The sequence below is a fragment of the Pan paniscus genome, chromosome 11 (assembly GCF_029289425.2).
Source record: "Pan paniscus chromosome 11, NHGRI_mPanPan1-v2.0_pri, whole genome shotgun sequence".
Taxonomy (NCBI): domain Eukaryota; kingdom Metazoa; phylum Chordata; class Mammalia; order Primates; family Hominidae; genus Pan; species Pan paniscus.
Window position 1 is genome coordinate 83,956,839 of NC_073260.2, and position 19,952 is coordinate 83,976,790.

Genomic DNA, 19,952 nt, shown 5'->3' on the forward strand with positions numbered 1-19,952 from the left:
TAGGCTTTCTCCTCTTGTTTGTGACCTAGTGGTCTCAAAAAGGCTGCTTTGCCTCCAGACCTTAAAACTATATCCCAACTAGAAAGAATGAAGAAGGATAAGGAGGCTTTTTCTTTTAATTCAAGATTAGATCCTTCCCCCTTACCTTCTAGCTATATCTCAGTGGCCAGAGTTATGTCACGAGCCCACACTTAGTTTCAAGAGGTGCTGGGAAAAAGTATTTTGGATCCTTTCCATCCAGGGTAGAGGAAGACAAAGGAAAGGGGGTTTGTGAATGGATTTTGAACAGCCAATCTACAATATCTGCCAAAGGTCAGACAGAGGTCCTTAGAGAGCAGTAAAGCTATTTCAAAAGATGGTATTAATCTATGATGTCATAGGATTACAATTTATTTAGCTTTTCTGAAAGTTCAAAAACTCTTGCTGATTCAGATCATTAATTTAGTGAGGAATTGGGTTGGTGGAATATTAGGGTATCTTCCATGAACAAAGGAATTTCTAAATTAATGACTAGTGGAAACAAGATGGGTGGTAGGAATCGTATATCACCATCTTAGGAAACAAACTTTTTAAGCATTTTCAAAGGAATCTCATGAAAACAATTGATGAATCATATAATCTTAAATTATTTTTTTCTTTTGGGTAAGGCTGAATTACCCCCTACTTGCCAAAACATGCTGGAAATGTTTTATTGGCTTAATTTTGATTCCTTTATATATATGAAAGTAATAAAGCTGCATTTCTTTAAATATATTTCCTAACTTAGAGCTTTCATAAATTCACACTGGCTTTTATTTCTAGTCTTAATAAATTAGATTCTACCGCATATTGAATATACCCTGTTAAGTATATTGAAACAGTATGATGTTCACTGAAGGAGGAAGCTTAACATGGGAAAAATTAAAGAAATAAAGAGAGCATCAGGCAGGTGGTTGCATTACCCAAAGGTGAGCAAATTACAGCCCCTGGGCCAGATCTCACCTGCTATCTATTTTTCATAAATTTAAGTTTTACTGGAACACACCGACTCGTTTCTCACATGTTGTCTATGTTGCTTTCATACTACAATGGCAAAATGAGCAGTTGTGGCAGAAACAGAATGACCTGAAAATTTGAAAATTATTTACTATTTGTCCCTTTGCAGAAAAAGTTTGGTGATACCTGCATAACTAGTCATGGGGGATTCCGTGAAAGCTGAACACAGTGACTGGATCCCTCTTCTCTTCATGTGGAAATTACTTTAATGTTTAAGTAAAGTAACATAATAATTACTATTATTATTACTATAATAATATATATATAATTATATATAATATATACTATATATACTATATATAGTATATATACTATATATACTATATATAGTATATATACTATATATACTATATATAGTATATATACTATATATTATATATACTATATATAGTATATATACTATAATATATAATATAGTAATAATTATTATTACTATAATAATTATTAATTACTATTAATATTTACTATTAGTAAAATATATAAAGTAAAATGTAGCAGTAGTGTGTTCAGGACTCCTGGGTATGAGCCATTGGGACTGTCTTAGTCTTGCTGCTATAACAAAATATCACAGACTGGGTGGTTGATAAACAACAGAAATTTATTTTTCACAGTCCTGGAGGCTGGGAAGTCTGAGATCAAGCCACCAGCAGATTCATTGTCAGGTGAGGGCCCATTTTCTGGTTCGTAGATGGCACCTTCTCATTGTGTCTTCATCTGGTGGAAGGAGCGCATGAGCTCCCTTGGGCCTCTTTTGTGAGGACACTAATTTCATTCATGAGGGCTCCACCCTCATGACCTAGTTATTATACCTCCCAAATGCCCCACCTGTTAATATCATCACACTGGGAATTAGGTTTCAACATATGAATTTTAGGAGGACACACACATTCAGACCATAGGAGGGGTATTAATTTTCATATCGAAACAATGGGTTCTGTTTCTGTCTTCAGCTTTAGCCTGTCATGAAAGATGGTCTCACCATATTGTATTTCATTCTAGCACTGAGTCTGCTGCTGACACAATGACAGGGGCCCTGAGTCTGCCCTTGGCTGGCCCTGTGCCCTGGAGCAAGTTACTTAACCTCTCAGAAACTTACCTTCCTTATGTCCTAAGTGAAAGGGTGATATTGACTGAAGAAAATGGGCTACAGGGTCTCCAAATTTCCTTTCTTCACAAAAGTTCCCGGATACAGTGATAAGACAGCCTATTTCTTATCTGACACAGATGATTATTTTTATTTACAATCTCAACCTGAATTGTCTTTTCCGTTTGGTGCGTATGTTGACCAGTGTGTCCTAACAAAGTAGATCTGTTTCATTCATTTGCAACTCTTTGTGAACATAAAGCATTTGCCACTTCAAGGACAAAAGCTGAGACCTAGGTCTGCAGATAATGGAAATAGCTGATATTTACTGAACACCTGCTATATGCCAGACACTTCTAAGTGCTGTATATATATATATATATATATATATATATTAGCTTATTTAATCTGCACGTTAGCCCCAAATTAAATATTATCATTAGCTCCATTTTATAGGCAAGAAAACTGAGGCAACTCGCCCAAGGTCACACAGTCATTTGGGTATTCCACCTTCAGGGCCCATTCTTTCAACCACTCTTCTTTCTGCCTCTCAGTGGGTCAGGCTTTAGCACAGTGGCTGTTCTCCATCTTCACATCAATCAAGGGGAAAAACAGGTATGAGAGATGCAGGTTGGCATTCCTAGAAATTATGACACTTGAAAATTAGAACAAGACTTTCATTCACCAAAGATCTACTCTGTGCCTTCAAGATCATGCTTCAAGGCTCCTTTTCTCAGCCTGCTGTTCTCCTAAGTCAGATAAAAAAAAAATTAGGATGATAGTGGCAATGCAGGTTGGAAACTGGGTCATTTTTCTGAAATCATCTTTCTTTGCCAATGCCATTTTTGAATTCTTTCTGAGAATTAAAAAACAAACAAGCAAACAACCGATGTGGAACAATCTGTGGCAGATGGTTATTTCAGCTCTAGGTGAGTTTTTGTCATTATATTCTGGGAAATGGAAATTATTACTTTAGATAATCATCTGTTATTTTAGTGAACTGCCAGCTAGGAACTATTGTAGCTATACGGGTTTAGGATGGGGATTTTTTTTTTTCCCCTAGAGATTAGGACATAAATTATTTTCATTTGAATTCTGTGGAATTTTTGATGTTCAGCATGGGAGGGCATTTTCACTATAGTTCCTTGCTATGAGAATGATCTCTGGCATAGAAGAATTGGTATTCCGTGCCATTCTACTGAATATAAACAAGAAATCTAACAGTTCAGTTGGGGGTGGGAGAGGTGAGATGAAATTAGGCTTAAAGAACAAGTTAGCCCGCTTTTCAAGGTTTAGCTTCCCCTGGAAAATACAGCAATAAACATCTAAACCATGGTATTCATTACCAACGCAAGTCCCTAATTAATTTATTTTATGTTAATTAAGTTTATAATTATATAGTAAAACATTTACTTTCTCCCTCAAGAAATTGACTGAATCTTCTGAAGGGGCTTTGTGACTGTAATTTAGGTGCAATTAGCCAGTTAAATTTAGTTAGGGTTTAGTTCATTTAGCTGCTGCCGGAAGATGGAAACAGGCACTGTCTCAGAAGCAAGTCTGGATAGACAGGATGTGTTCCTGGAGGCACGCCTCTCGCCTTTGGACAGCTAGTTCTGTTGTCTAGAACAACTGGAAGCCGAAGCTCTATCAAGATATAGTTTCTTTCTTTTTTTTTTTTGAGACGGAGTCTCGCTCTGTCGCCCAGGCTGGAGTGCAATGGCATGATCTAGGCCCACTGCAACCTCTGCCTCCTGGGTTCAAGTGATTCTTCCGGCCTCAGCCTCCAGAGTAGCTGGGATTACAGGCACCTGCCATCACACCAGCTAATTCTGTATTTTTGTAGAGATGGGGTTTTACCATGTTGGCCAGGCTGGTCTTGAACTCCTGACCTCAGGTGATCTGCCTGCCTCGGCCTCCCAAAGTGCTGGGATCACAGATGTGGGCCACCGTGCCTGGCCAAGATGTAGTTTTATAATTACCACCTATGTGTATATTCCTCAGTTGAGGAATGTAGAGTCAATTCCACAATAAAGGATAGAGGCAAACCCCTTTTGCAAAACATTTCCTTGTGGTCCCAGAATTGGAACTAAAGCCATGGAACAGTTCTCAGACCCTTTCTACCATGGGTGTGAAATCGCTGGCATTTGCCAGCATTCAGACACAGAGTGATATCAGCAGCCAGGACCCACCATTTGGCTGGAAGGACATCTTACCTCCCGAGAGGGGTTCAAGAGGGCACGAGCCCACCCTGTAGGTCTCTCAAGCTGGGGTTCTGGGGCCTTCCTCCAGGAACCTAAAGACTTCTTTCAGTTTGGGCCACCCTTTTCCAGGAGGAAATTGGAATTTTGGGGCCACTCTTTCAGTTTGGGCCACCCTTTTCCATGGGGAATTGGAATTTTTGAGCAAAGTTCCTTTCCATGACTTTTTGCTTCATAACTCATGACAAAGAATGTGTTTTGGCCCATGATTTACAATGCAATTGATGTGATCATTTGCAGTGGCTGCTGAGCTACTGCAGGCAGGGTTGGTGTTCACTGCTCGTGCCTGCGAATGGAAAGCTGGAAGGCACTAAGGTACTCACATTAGTTCTGGTTATCAGAACCTGTTAGATTTTTTTTCATCTCTATTGTAAAGTTGGATAACTGAGGTTCAGAGAGGTCCCCTCACTTGGCCAGCATCACACAGCTCAGGAGGGAAAGGGATAGGATCCAAACAGATGTTTCTGGTTTTAGACTGCTTCTTGCTGCCTAACCAGCAGCAGGTGGGTTTCTTTCAGGCATCACTGTAGAAATGAATCCTTTAGCACGAAATGCGTGGAATGACTGTACTTTTTAAAATTCAAATTCCAGTGGTACTAGTTAGTACAGAGAGTCCCTGACTTAGGATGGTTCAACTTAGAATTTTTTAACTTTATGATCATGCAGTGGTGATGAGCATTCAGTAGAAAGTGGTTCGGTATTCTCCTGTGACGCTGAGCAGGGGCGGCAAGCCACATCTCTCAGTCAGTCACAGGATTCGGAGGGTAAACAACTGAGACCCTACAAGGTTTTGTGTTGCCGGGTGATTTTGCCCGGTTGTAGGCAAATATAAGTGTCTGAGCAGTTTTAAGGCAGGCCAGGCTATGCTATGATGTTTGGTAGGCTAGGTGTATTAAATACATTTTCAACGTACTATATTTTCAGCTCATGATGGGTTTATTAGGACATAATCCCATCATCAATTAAAGAGCTTCTGTTTAGTTCTGGGATCTTGGACAGTTAAATGATGGATGGTAAATGGCCATAATTGTGATGAGTGAAAGGAAAATTGATATATAATCCAGTCATTCCTGCTATACCCATGTAATTACACTGTGTCTTTTCATCTATGTGACATTTTAAATTTTTTACTGCTTTCGCAGAAGGAAATGCATTTGTCCATCACATGTTTTTCAAGGCCTCTTGTTCTTTAAGGAGATGATGATTCCTTTTTTAAGCTAAGAATTTGCATCGGGTTATGAAGTAAATCGCCTTTTCCTTTTAATCACTTTGACTTAGCAAACAACTTCCTGTAAGTTTTGGAAAACATCTCTTAAAATAATGTCAGATGTTTTGGGTACATTAAATTTTTATTTTAAAAAATATAAAATGCATTTTTTTCCAGTGTCTTGGGCCTGGTTGATTTTTAGCATGGTCACCATAATTTCTAACCAAGCTGTTATATTTGGAATGCCTTAGCTGGCCCTCCATACTTTAAAAAGAAAAATAAACTGCGAAATCTGGTGTGTGTATATAGAAATTTATGCCCTTTAGAATCCAGGGTTTTCCTCATATATAAATTCCACTTGAACCAAAGAATTATGAAGGGACTTCCTGCGCTCCAACATGAAGGAGTCGAGGAGAAGAGAGAATCCTTCAGAAAGAGGTGTTGCTGTGTAAAACCACTGAGGTTGGCACACGCCCCGCTGCTGTAAGACATTGTTGAGCATTAGGAAAGACAGTGAGGTGGGATGACTTAGCAGCATGGGCTTATTCCAAAATGAGCTCTTTGAGCAAATAAAAATGTCCCTGACAGCAGAGGCTTCTAGAACTGTGGGTTAATTTAACTCAAGTGAGGGGTTCTGTTGGCTGCCTCAGTCGGAACATATATAAGGCTGTGACCCTGGGATTGGCTTTGCACTTTTCAAGTTTCCTATTGAGAATCTGCTTTCAGATAGAGTAAGCTCTCTGTTTTAATGGGGCTTTTTGAAATGGGTCACCTGCTAAGCTTAAGGAGCGTGCATAGTGATCTGCCGTTGACAGTATCCTGAGGGTGCCACCAGATGTGGAAAAGCTTTAGGAGCGTGGATTCTGTGCTCGTGACGTGAATGAGTGGGTTCTCTTGAAGACTGATGAACAATTCAGGGATCTGCCCTTATAAACCTTGCTGGGATAAGACACGATCACTGGGGTTTAAGTTGGGTATGCCTCCCAGGATCTGATCTAGGACTTTCAATTTCTCTTACAGAGAAATGTCAATTAATGCCCCAGGTGGACTGACAAAGGGCAGGATGATCACCATTTCAACCTAACCTTCCCCAGATACCAACAGAGTGCCAAATGAGTCTGTGCCCACCCTGCTGTGGAGGAGAGGCACATTTTAATTCTCACTGTAGCTAGGTGATGTCTGAGATGATGGAAGTTCTACTAATGGTTGCTCCTGGGAAAAGGCACTAGAGAAAAAGGGGATGTCTGGGTAAAGAACCTTCTTCCTTCCTCATAATCCTCCTCTGTTTTCAAGTTTGGGCACATCCATTTCTTTGGTAAAAAGCTGAAGCCAGAGAAGTGTCTTTGAAGCCTGGAAGCTCCCTGCTCTGTGGCCACCCTCCCCATCAAGGGTCACACATCTGCCTGCAGCAGCGTCAGAAGCAGATATGCGGCCCTACCTTGGTCTGGGAGCAGGAGCTGGAGCAGTGGGCTGTTAATGTCCTCACTTGTGGGGGTGGGCAGTGAGGAGGAGGCAATAAGGCAGCAGCACATGGGGAGAGGGATACCCTCCGTGGGTCTGGGGATGACCACTTGAACTAGGTTCCTTGAAAAGCCACAGTTCAGTCCTCTGAATGAGGACTTCAGCAGTTTCACCTTGTGGGCTCCAGATCATAGGATGTTGGCCTACCTTCCAAGAAGTCCCTGGCCAAACGGAACCCAGGCCTTGCATTTTATCCCACTCTCAGGCAGAGTTGGGTAATTCATGTTTTTTGTAGTCAGTTCATGGGGATTATTAGCCCCACATATGTATGTTTCGCATTCCGGAATACTTGCTGCTTAGCTGAGGTTTCATTATCTTTTGCTCTTAGCTAATTTAAATGGAGATGGGATTTATCAGGTACCTGTATTCAAGTGAGGGTAATTTGTTTGACCCTCTTCTAGCTTAATTGGTACTGCTGGTGGATTTGACTTTTGGGACTTGCAGCAATAGGCAGAGACATCGGCCACACATAAGCCCCCCTGATTGTTGCTATCTTAACACGAATCCTAAATGTTAAAGATCTCCAAACTCTATTTCTGAAGTATTGCTTGGGATGCCTGATGAAAAAGTGTTGCTTCATGACAAATTTTATTTTCACCTACACTCTTTCTTCTAGGGTCAGCTTAAACTTGGACCTGGATTTATCTTCCTGTTTTGGAGGCTTATTATCTCTATTTTTACTCTTCAATAATTGTGTTCAGTCTCTGAACATGCTTGAGGGGTCTGAGGCGCATCAATACCAACCACTTTAAAAAAAAAAATTTCTCCTCCTCCTCTTCCTCCTTCTATCTCTTGATTTTCATCTCCCCCACAATCATTATCGTCATCCTCACACAGGCACTGGCTGACCTATGTGTACTTCTTTTATGTGTTTTGTTGTACATTATTTACTTTGTACAAATTGATTCCCAGATCCACTTTGGTCAATGGCCTACAGTTTCAGCCAAAATTGGGCAGAGCCAAACAACTCACATTGTGTATATCTGAGGTTCTTGCAGATTTTATATAGTTATAGGTTGAATTGGGTAATGGATTTATATCATTAACCTCTTGTTTGGACTCTGTAGGTTTCAGCACTCTGGCTTCATATACTATAAAGAACTGGCTAGAGTATTTTGACGAAAATAAATTGAGGCACAAGATCTATGGTGGCAGCAGCAACTGCATACTCTTCTGTGATGACATATATTGCTTATCTGTACTGACTATTTGAATCACTGATAAGCCCCTCTAGACTTAGAATTGTGGAATGACATCTTTAAGAAAATGTCATTTCACTCTACAGATATCTACCCTATAGATTTTTCAATATATGTTTATTGAAGCAAGACAGAAAGGCTAGACACACCCCAGGAGAACAATAGATTAATTTGGGTGTCTCCATGTGGTAGTAGTAAAGCCTTTTGAGCATCTGAGTACCTCTCAAACCACAAATTCATCTTTCTTTTTCTCTACTCCACTTAAAGCAATTTTAGGTGATTCTGTGGATGGGGCAATGGTATCAGTCTTTGGATGCATTCCCCATCCTCTGTGAAGTCTCTGATATGGTAGTTGTTGAGTCCTCGGACACTTGTCATCAGAGCCTGCTGATTAGAGCACATTCCCCTTAGAATTGTTGAGTTTTAACTGTGCAATAACTTTGGCTTTCCTTACAAATTCCAGCTTTGCCAAGTGTGCTTTCTACTTTCATTTTCAGCTCATAATGAAACTTCATTTTGCAACATCAGACCAGAGCTTTTCCTTTAAAAGCCTTCCTGACCATCTCAGTAATTTTAGTTTTTCACCTCCAGCTAATAAATGGACCACGTTTTTTTCCCTTTGTCCCGCATACACTACTGTAATTTTGATCAAAGTGAGAATTAGAATAAACCAAGTCTAGCACCTTTTCCCCAGGAGATTAAAATGCTCCAGGAAGTACTCACTGTGTGTCCACGTGTCTAACTCTGCAGCCTTCACTATACTTCTGAGAAAAATGTGATTTCGTACTGGAAGCTTTGGAATGCCTGGACTCACCCAGTTGCCAATGAGAAGCAGTAGATCCTGCATTGTGTTGCATCCTTCATTCTCCTTCAATTCAGTTGGGTTGTTGAGTACACTGAAGTTTGCTATGGTTTGAATGTTTGTCCCCTCTGAAACTCATGTTGAAACTTAACCCCCAATGTGGCAGTATAGAGAGTTGAGGCCTTTAAGAAATAATTGGGTCATGAGGCCTCTGCCCTCATGAATAGATGGGTTCATTCATGGATCAGTGGATTAATGGATTGTCACAGGAGTGGGACTGGTGGCTTTATACAAAGAGTAAGAGACAGCTGTACTAGCACACTCAGCCTCCTGGGCATGTCATGCCCTGTACTGCCTTTGAACTCTGCAAAGATTTCCCACCAGCAAGAAGGCCCTCACAAGATACAGCCCCTTGACCTTGGACTTGTCAGCCTCCATAACTGTAAGAAATAAATTCCTTTTCTTTATAAATTACCCAGTTTCAGATATTCTGTTATAAGCAACAGAAAACAGACTAAGACAAATAAAACTCAACATTTAGACCTTACTATTGTGAAACCAAAAATGCCTTCAGCTCTTGGTATTTGTGTGAGGCCATGTTGAGCATAGAAAATGTATAGATGTGCTCCCTCTGTCCTCCTGTGGGATGAAGTCTGAGATGGAGGGAAATCAAAATAAAATAAACACAAGTTTTAAAAGGTACAAAAGAAGGTCCATGAGTGGAAGTGAATGCTTCAGAAGTTTAGAGGAGGGTGAAGTAGGTACTTGCAGGAGAAGGCTTTTGCACTGGATCTTGAAGAATAGTCTGAGCGTCTCAAAGGAGAGCTCATTTGGTGGGAGGAGATCCAGGAGAAGGGATAGTATATGGACAAAGTACATCCTTGGGAAGCAAAAGGGGTGTTTTAGGGATGTTTAGGCAACTTCTGGATTGAGCACAGAGAAGAAAGGACCAGGACCAAGACCAGGACCTAAATTTATATATGGGGAGATTTCTGCTACAGGTGCAGATGATACCTTTGCCAAAGAGGGACTGACAATTCCGAGGCTCTGAGTTTAGATTTCAGTTCTCTCCTTCATTCTTGGGTGACCTTGGACAATTCATATTCACCATGTGAGTTGAGCCAGTTATCTATAAAATAGAAAAAGCGACAACAGCAAGGGATAGTTGGTGCAGCAACCAACAGATATGAAGTGCTCCACAAATATCAAATTAAGACAATAGGTGTTTAAGCCCAGATGCTGAACAAAGCACAACTGTACCTTGCTCACATCTCACTTTGTGATGGAAAGTTTTTGAACCCACTGTATTCTAGACACACGATGTTATGAGAACATAGGAGTTTATTATTTCATTTTACCTAGTAAACATTTTCCAGAAGACTTAAAAGGCATTTGTTTTGCTTTCCAATGAAGGTGAGCTGCTACCTTGTTGCCCCATCCACCAGATCATCTCCAATGGCACCATGCCACGCAGATGCTCAAGTTGGCAGTTTTCTGCTTGAACTCTCCCAATGACAAATGTGATAAGATTTGCTTTTTTAGATAGCAGCTGCATCTTTCTTCCGTTCCCTTCACTTCCTTTGGGCTCAGCAGTTTTCCTTTTTGCTCCAGATAAATTGCTGTTAATTTAAATGTACTGCAGATCCTTGCCATTTTATGGCTGATTGCTTCTGAGTAATAGGAGGAAAATGTGTGCATGTTTGAATGTAAATAAATTTAAATGGGTTGTGAGCCAATGATAAAAAAGCAGAGCACTTCGCTGACCTTCAACTCCCTTCCCTTCCCAGTCTTTCCCTTTGAAAAGGTCAATGAGTAGATCCTAAATCAGCAAATAGCAGAGGTTGAGTTTCAGGCCACATCCAGTTTCTTCCTTCTCTGTTTTCAACTTTACATCCCATTTCTCAGATAGCACCTGCTTTATCCTTGTTCCTATATAGCTCAGCTAGTGCGTGCAATGGTGGCAAAGTTTCTCGAAAGTTGTTTTTGATAAAGGAGCTGGTCTCACGGTAACTACCATGCACCATCGGAATGCTACAAATGCTTCAGAATGTCACATTGTCAAAATATCTATATTTCAGGCTCATAAGCTAGACAGCTCGTTTGGCTGCTAAACCCACAAGATGTTCAGCCATTTGTTGTGGTCTAAAAACTTTCCCCCTCACAAGGAGAAAATAATCTTCTATTGTTTTATATCATTTTGTGGTCTTTTGAGTCTTTTATAATATGAGAGGGCAAAAGTTATGAGATCCTGATAGGTAAATTGTGGCCTGGATTGAATTTTGCTATCAATCTCTCTTGAAATCAAATTAATTTTTCAATATGTAGTGAAATATCTTTAGTCTGTCCACAGTATGGGAAGATCAAGGGTATGAAAGAGTAGGGTGACTTGCCTTCTTTGAGGTGAAGGGGGTGGAAGTGGTAGTTTGCATGTTGCTTACAATTGCAACAGGCTGGCTTTTCCTCAGAAGAAAAATGCCGTATGTGTTTTTATGGCGGCTTCACTTGTTTTTATTGCATGGGCGTGTGGAGCTGAGATCTACTTCTTTGGGAAGGATGGATCACAAAAGGCAAGCACAAGAAGGTTGCAGAGGGACACTTGACATCAATTGAAATAGGGGCCAGGGCAGTTGCATCCTGAGTGGATGGCAATGGTCCAGTAGAACCGTCATCTGGCAAAGTTAGCTGTGTTTCCAACTGTAATAATTAGTGAGCCTGGAGGGGCTTGTGGCAGGAAAATAGCAGATAGAAACAAAGAAAGAGAAGCCTGGTTAAGTTCCTGCTGTAAACATGCTGGGATTAGTAAACTCTTGGAGTTCCTGTGCCATAAACCCATTGGAAATAAGCCTTTATACCAGCAGGTTAATCGTGTTATTGAGTCAACAAATCTTTTTATTCTGGGGTCATGCTGTCTCTATCACTAAGTTTCTCCTGTTTTTATTGACAGAGTTGACATCCTTATATTAATACTCATATTGTTTCAGTGGGAAAGAATTTGAGCTCCACCCTCTTAAAAGCTAAGAAGTTTGATTTGTTAATTTGGCATGCTCATTTTACATGCCATAGTGCACTGTTAAACTAGCTCAGCTTCTGTTTGCCTGGAGGCAAAACTTTTAGAAGGAGACTGGAGACAGATATGAAGGAGAATTAATCAGTGCTACTGAGTACTTCCTAAATTCTTAGGGCTTTTGTGGGTGATTAAATCCATAAATGATGTTTGGCATCTGTACTGAGTTCTTTTGGAAGGGCAGGAGGGAGAAATGCCATGGAAATTAAGCTCCATAGACTCTTTTAGCATTGTTGTAAATGATGACACAGATTGGTGGTGGTAGTTACAGTTCCGGAGGCAGATGACACTAGCACTTGGCAGACCAGACACCAGGTGGAGGAAGATGGAGAGTCTACATGGTTGGGCTTAGAGGCGTCTTCCAAAGTTGAACTTGAAAATGTATCGGAGATTTCTATTACCACATGGTCTATTTTGCCACTTATGGATCTAATAAAGATTCATGCAAATTAAACACAGTATTATGTATACTAGAACCTTCACTGATCCACTGGGTTTCCATGGGCAAGTTCAGTGAAAGCTCACTGTCTTCTTCTTGCAGAACTTATCTCATAGGGTTATTGTAAAAATAAAAAAGAATAGTTTGGGTGCAATGCTAAGTAGAGAACCTGGTGCAAAGTAGATTCACTGTCATTTATTGAGCAAATTATTTACTCATCTTTCTCCTTCTATGGGGCAATGAAGTATTTGAGGTCAAGGAACTGTGTTTTCTTTATTTTTGTAACATTTATCACAGCGTCTACTGTTTGGTTGGTGCTTAACAAATGTAGGATTACTTAATGTTAGATATTATACATCATATTATTTATATATTATTATATATAATATATACATATACTATATGTCTTATAGATATAATATATACATATACAATGTACTGCATGTTGTATGCTATATAAGTTATATAATGAATACTACATCTCCATATGTGTCATATATTTGCTATAATACTTAAAGTTAAGCAACTAATTAATTATTTTATATTAGGATTCTTAGAAAAGAATAGCTGGGCTTGGTGGCTCACGCCTGTAATCCCAGCACTTTGGGAGGCCGAGGTGGGTAGATTGCTTGAGGTCAGGAGTTTCAGACCAGCCTGGGCAACATGGTGAAACCCTGCCGCTACTAAAAATACAAAAATTAGCCGCGCGTGGTGGAACATGCCTATAATCCCAGCTACTTGGGAGGCTGAGGCAAGAGAATTGCTTGAACCTGGGAGGCAGAGGTTGCAGTGAGCCGAGATCTCACCACTGCACTCTGGCCTGGGCAACAGAGCAATACTCTGTCTGGAAAAAAAAAAAAGAAAGAAGAGAAAAGAATCTAACTATTTGTATTGTCTAGTATTTCACCAGTTAAAGTTAGCCAGTTCTCTGGGCCAGTTGCTGAGTAACTAATCAGTTCTTTTAGAAAAGATTTGCTAAAATTAGCTGGGGAAAGAAAATCAGGATTTGGGTAGATAGGTATTGTTGAAACTAATTCCCCCCACCCATAAAGACAAATATTAGGTTGGTGCAAAAGTAATCATGGTTTTTGCCATTGAAAGTAGTGGCATTACTTTTGCATGAACCTATATATAAAAATTCTTCAAGGGTCATTTGTATTGTACACAGATGTTTCCTCCTTAAAGTAAGCTGCTAACAGCTGACACAGTTGTGGATGGAGCTGTATGCAGAAATCCTTCGCATTTCTTTTCCTTGTTTCATGTACCATGTAAAATCAGTTTTAAGTTTAAAACTAAGTTGCTCAATAATGAGATGCCCATTTCCCCCAACTTCTGTTCTGTTATTATATATTGCTCTATGGTTTAAAGTGTATTCCATGTTGTGTCTCATTTTTGATGTTTATTTATTATGTTCATTTGAAAGTTATTGTACTTGTATGTTAATTTTCATTGATTTTTCTTTTGAGCATGACTTATGTTTTATTTTGTGTTTCTTTTAGGTTTTGTTTTGTTTCATAAGATCCCACTGGATGGGTAGCTGAAATAAAGGAAAAGACAGAGAAAGGGGCTGTGGTGCTTGTTGGTTGATGCTGCCATGTAAGCTGGACTCCTGGGACTGCTGTTGGCTTATCCCGGGAAGTGCTGCTTATCTGGGGTTTTCTGGTAGATGTGGGCGGTGTTTGGAGGCTGTACTATATGAAGCCTGCATATACTGTGAGCTGTGATTGGGGAACACCAATGCAGAGGTAACTCTCAGGCAGCTAAGCAGCACCTCAAGAAAACATGTTAAATTAATGCTTCTCTTCTTACAGTAGTTCAAATACAAAACTGAAATGAAATCCCATTGGATTGTACTTCTCTTCTGAAAAGTGTGCTTTTTGACCCTACTGGACATTTATTGACTTAATTACTTCTGTTTATTAAAATTGACCTGCAAAGTTAAAAAAAAATTAAAGTTGAGAACAGGTATAAGTGCACACTGAATAGTCTAATCTACATGTAACATATATTTTAGTATGATTTTCTATACTCTAATCAGCACTGAATTCAGAGGGTTTGACTTTTTCATCTATAACACAGTGACTAAAAGAGTTAAGGGTATATATACCATCACTTTGGGACTTGGTAGTATTATTAAAAGGTTATTTCCTTCACTGTCAATAAAAGTCCAAATGTTTAGCTTAGGTCTGAGAGTCAAACAATGTTAAGGATTGTCTTAAACTTCCTTAGCCAGCAAAACAAAACAAAACAAACAAATGAAAAACGTTTAAAAAGAAGAAGAAGAAAAAAAACAAGAACAAGCAGCAACAGCTGTTTTGTTGGGGCTATGGATTTAGGTTAGGCATAGTCAATTTCAGAATAACTAAGAGTGGAATATATGCATATGGTGAAATTATAACCTTGCCCTTTTTTATTTGCCCTCTGCGATCCACCTGCTTTTTAGAAGTCTGCCGAGTGAGAAGGCCACAGTATCTCATGCTGTTTGCATTACAGAACTGCAGCTTTTCTACTCTGAAAAGGCCTGGGAGCAGAATGGCTGGCCTGCTGTGAGCAGGAGAGGAGATTCTAAGAAGGATAGTCCCCCCTACAACATACTGTCATACTGCTGGGTTTTCATGGGTAGGAAAGCTTGTCCTGACCCCAGCAGCAAAGAGGTGGCAGGTCGCTAATGAATATATGCTTTATAATGTCCTTCTTCATTGCTGAGAGGGCAGCCTTAGAGCTATGGATTTCTGCATCCCCCCTGAGTCTGACCCATGGACACCTGTTTCATTCACTTTAGCATCACAGTGACCTTCGTATGCTCTGTTCAGTCTGTGTCAGGCAGTATGCTTGTCCTGAAGAGAGGTTTGGCTATCCCCACCCCACCCCACCCCACCCTGTTCCTTTTTTGTCAGGAGGACTTCAGAGCCAGGCCTGCAGCATTTTGTTTGAAAACACAATCAGCTCTGACAGTTAGACATGCACACAGACGCCATAGCTGGATTGGAAACATTGATGTTTTAAAAATTTATTTTTTTTTGGAAATAGTTGCACAAATGCTGCAATTTAGCTTTAAGGTTCTATAGATTTTTAACTAGTCCAACACAGTCAGAAACATTGTTTTGAATCCTCTGTAAACCAAGGCATTAATCTTAATAAACCAGGATCCATTTAGGTACCACTTGATATAAAAAGGATATCCATAATGAATATTTTATACTGCATCCTTTACATTAGCCACTAAATACGTTATTGCTTGATGAAGACCTTTCACAGAATCCTATGGATTGCAGCATTTCACTTGGCTACTTCATACCCATGCCTTAAAGAGGGGCAGTTTCTCAAAAGCAGAAACATGCCGCCAGTTCTCAAGTTTTCCTCCTAACTCCATTTGAATGTAAGGGCAGCTGGCCCCCAACGTGGGGAGGTCCGAACATTTTCTGAATTCCCATTTTCTTGTTCGCGGCTAAATGACAGTTTCTGTCATTACTTAGATTCCGATCTTTCCCAAAGGTGTTGATTTACAAAGAGGCCAGCTAATAGCAGAAATCATGACCCTGAAAGAGAGATGAAATTCAAGCTGTGAGCCAGGCAGGAGCTCAGTATGGCAAAGGTTCTTGAGAATCAGCCATTTGGTACAAAAAAGATTTTTAAAGCTTTTATGTTATACCATGGAGCCATAGAAAGGCTATGGATTGTTTAAGAACTATTTTAAAGTGTTCCAGACCCAAAAAGGAAAAAAAAAAAAAAAGAATATTTGTACCCAACAGCTAGAAGGATTGCAAGGTAGATTTTTGTTTTAAAATGGAGAGAAGTGGACAGATAAGGCCATTTAATATATCAAAGATCAGTTGACATCTCCTAGGGAATGATGAAAACAGCAGGCTATTAGAAAATTATTTCATATAGTTCTCGTGTTCTTTTTTTTAATCCCTGAAGGGATGATCAGTAACATAGCTTCTCTTTTCTGTACTCTAGACCACCCCTTTTCATCATTTTGCTTTTTATGTCTCCCATAAGAAATGTGCTTTTTAGAGCTTCCTAATGCATGTGTTGCATTATTGCAGCATTAGAAAAGGAGAGGTAGCATTTTTGCTGAAATCGGGCCTGTCACTCTCCAATAAAGGTTCTGGCACTTCAATGCCAGGCAGGTCTCCTAGACGAACAGAATGATTTGTGTGAACCGATGCCTGCCCTTCCAGAGGGTACACTGTCCCCAGCCGCAGCCAACTGTGTCCCACAGGAATGGGAGCCTAGGTTTCCAAATCTTGTGATTCTTTAGGAGAAACATGAAACCTGGATTTCATGTGAAATGTCCCGATTGTTAAAAAGTTGGCTCAATTATTTTTAAAACATTTTGTAAGCCAACAAAAGTCTGTGGGCTGCCAGTTTATTACTTTTCTCTTAAAACATGATCATTGTTCTCTCACGGTATCCTTCTGTCCTTCCGTTGCAAATTCACTTTTCTTTCTTCCTGACATTGCCATTGAGGGCTTTGTTACCACAAGCTAAGAAACTGAGTTTAACAGCCCAGTTATCTGCAACATGTCAATTACCTTTGCTCCTCTCCTGTGATTCCCACCATGCTGTGATCCTCAGCTGTCTCCCTTTGCTGGGAATTCTGCACCAATGTCTCCCCTCAACCCATTCCCTGGTTGGTCCTACTCCCGTGTGGCCAGAGACATCCTAGCAAATCCTTCCTCCTATTATATCTGACACTAATTTCTTTTCAACAGCGCTCATGTCTCTTGGCCCAGTCAGGTGCTGCCAGGTTTAGATAGGAAAGTACATGTCCCATTTTCATGGGTGCCCTTAATGTGGTCCACGTCCTATATCTTATTATATTTACTCATGGCTCAATGGGGGCCTCCAGAGACCCTCTCAGGCTGCTGAGCTAGACTAAGGAATGCATCCACTGTCATCACATGAGACACTGACTCTGTGACGACAAAAGTACAAACAGTCTGAGGCTAAGAAAGGTTCATCTCACAACAGGAAAAACAAATCTCAACACACATTAGAGATAATTGATTCAGGGGTTTTCTCTCCCAGTCTCCCAGCAGGGACTGATTTCATTTCTGACCCACTAGGTTTTCTTTCCAGAAATAGGTAGCAAGGACAAGAACTAAACAATCCCAGCCCCACCCAGCAACACAGAACACAGGAGTTTGCTTTTGGCTTCTCACTCTCCAAGTAACCCTGAATTAGGCCCAGAATGGCTGAGGCTTGGAGCATCTCCTCAGACAGAGCACAGGCGACACCTCTTCAGGGGTGTGTGGATTAAATAGCTCGAAGAGCTGAAGACAGAAAACCAGTTTCACGCCAGGTGCGAGAGAGAGCATAATGGAAGGAAGCCCGCTTTCTCTCTCCTCTTCTTTTCTCTTTATTTCTTTAGAGCACTTGACTTTTTTTTCTCTCTCTCTCTAGTATTCTAAACTGACCCCATGACCAACTGAGAATTTATTTTTGTTTCATTGGTTGTTTCACAGAATTAGAACACACACGACTTTTTATTCCTCCATTGCAAAATGGAATCAAGATACTACACAAGACCTGTGCTTTCTTCCTTTGCATGATTTACACCTCCGCCTGTTTTGGTGCTAGCTGTCTAGAACTTCTCTCTTGGTTTGAATCTGATTCCTTCACACTACACTAGAAGTTTATTTCATCTTGTTTTGTCTAGACTTCAGATACAGAGGGACAGCTGGACTGAGGACAAGCAATTCCATCTAGCATAGGGTCTCTCAGGGTTGGTGCATCCAGCCACATGGGCAGGGCCAGTCACATCTAGTCTATGTCCCCAGAGCCCTTGGAGTTGCGCAGCTTAGCTGACTTGACTCCAAGGAAATTAGTACAGAAGTAACCACTCTATTAAGTGTGTTCTGCTATGTTCACATGCCTGTAGTACCTGCAAACCATGCCAGGTTCATCTAAAGACATAGGGGAAGATTAAGGACTCTTTTGGACAGACCATGAATTGAATTTGCTGCCAGGTGCTGCCAGACTGAATTTGGCTGACAGAACTCCCAGCCCAGGAAAGTTCCATGACAATGACTGTCGCAGAAGGAAATTTCCCACTAAAGTCAGTTCATTTTCAAGTTTTGGTCTTCAGAGACAAAAGAACGTCCCAGCCACCTGATTTTGATGGTGAGGTAACTCTAAGTTGAATTCAGGCTAGTGTTGCAGTATAGCTTTGGCATGTTCATGAGCGAGCACCCAGAATGTGTTGAACCAACCCCCACCCCTAACTACTGACTATGACTGCAGTGGGTTTTTATGGGGAAAAAAAAGTGTGAAAAGCAAAAAGAAAGGAACAGAGATTTTTTTTATCACCTTTATTGTAAGACAGTCCATTTACGAATTGAGTATAAACACATACAAAGTAACAAGAGATTCCTAAGAAACGCAAATCCTTGAGTTTCACGCACTTCATGTTCAACCATTTGCTGTAATCCAGAGGCAGCCTGTGAATCATTCTCATGCCCTGTTTTTTTTTTTTTTTTTTTTTTTCCTATAATGGTCTGGGTTTAAAAGCCATCTTTTCCACATTTTCTGTAAATAATGGATAATCATTTTAAAAAATTTTATTTTTAGTGCTGTTTTAACAATGTAGATAGATCATAAATGTACTTGCTGAATTCAATCATTTTTAACAAGCCAATAAAGTTTGATAATTCATCTCCATGTGTCTTGCATTCTCTGTAGATCTTGTGTACTTCCTCACACTTCCTCAAGTGTGTGCTGTCACCTGAGTGCCCTTGGTTGTGTTCAGAACTGAAGACTTTAGAAGAAACAGTGTGAGAAATGTCACGGAGAGTTTCAGGGGAGTACCAGGCCCATTTCAGACTCTGTGATAAATTATCCCCCCAAAAAGGTCTTTTAAAATTCCTGTCAGTATGAATTGTCCATTCATTGTTTACTGATTCTTGCATCAGAAATATTTTATTTGGCTAAAAGGCAATCCTTAAAAAAAAAAAAAAAAACTTATGGGAATTTTTTTTAAAAACCCTAAATTCTATGGCAAAGCCCTTTGGTATTTTAAAAATTTGAAATGACCCAGGTCACAATAAGAGAGTATACTCAATGCTCTGTTTCTCTATTCTAAATGACTTTGTGGACATATAAACATAATGACTTGTACTTGAAAGCGAGAGAGAGGGGAATATGTTGGATGTAGAGGGAAGATACCATGAGACCATAACTGTTAGCATGGTGCCCACACTTCATGTCCCTTTTGTCTCTATCCTCAGGTCAGCTGCATGGTTCCTGCCCCATTTTTCCCATTGAAAACAGGATGTAAAAGTGAGGTTCGTAGGACCTCAGGCTCCAATTCATTTGAGCCTGCCATTCCCTTCTGTTGA

General features: G+C 40.2%; 1 protein-coding gene across 19 annotated transcripts in view; it reads left to right on the top strand.

Annotated features, from left to right (window-relative positions):
- The window catches only part of NTRK2 (neurotrophic receptor tyrosine kinase 2), a 544,938-nt gene that overhangs the window by 127,698 nt on the left and 397,288 nt on the right, over positions 1-19,952 (top strand). For 4 of the 19 annotated variants that reach the window (XM_034967493.4, XM_034967494.4, XM_055091985.2 and 1 more), the window contains one exon: positions 14,109-19,269. The exons of the other annotated variants lie outside the window; for them this stretch is intronic. In XM_034967493.4, the coding sequence (XP_034823384.1) occupies positions 14,109-14,146 (38 nt within the window). In that variant the 3' untranslated portion in view covers positions 14,147-19,269. Of the gene's footprint in view, positions 1-14,108; positions 19,270-19,952 lie in introns of those variants that run through there. 19 annotated transcript variants of the gene reach the window in all.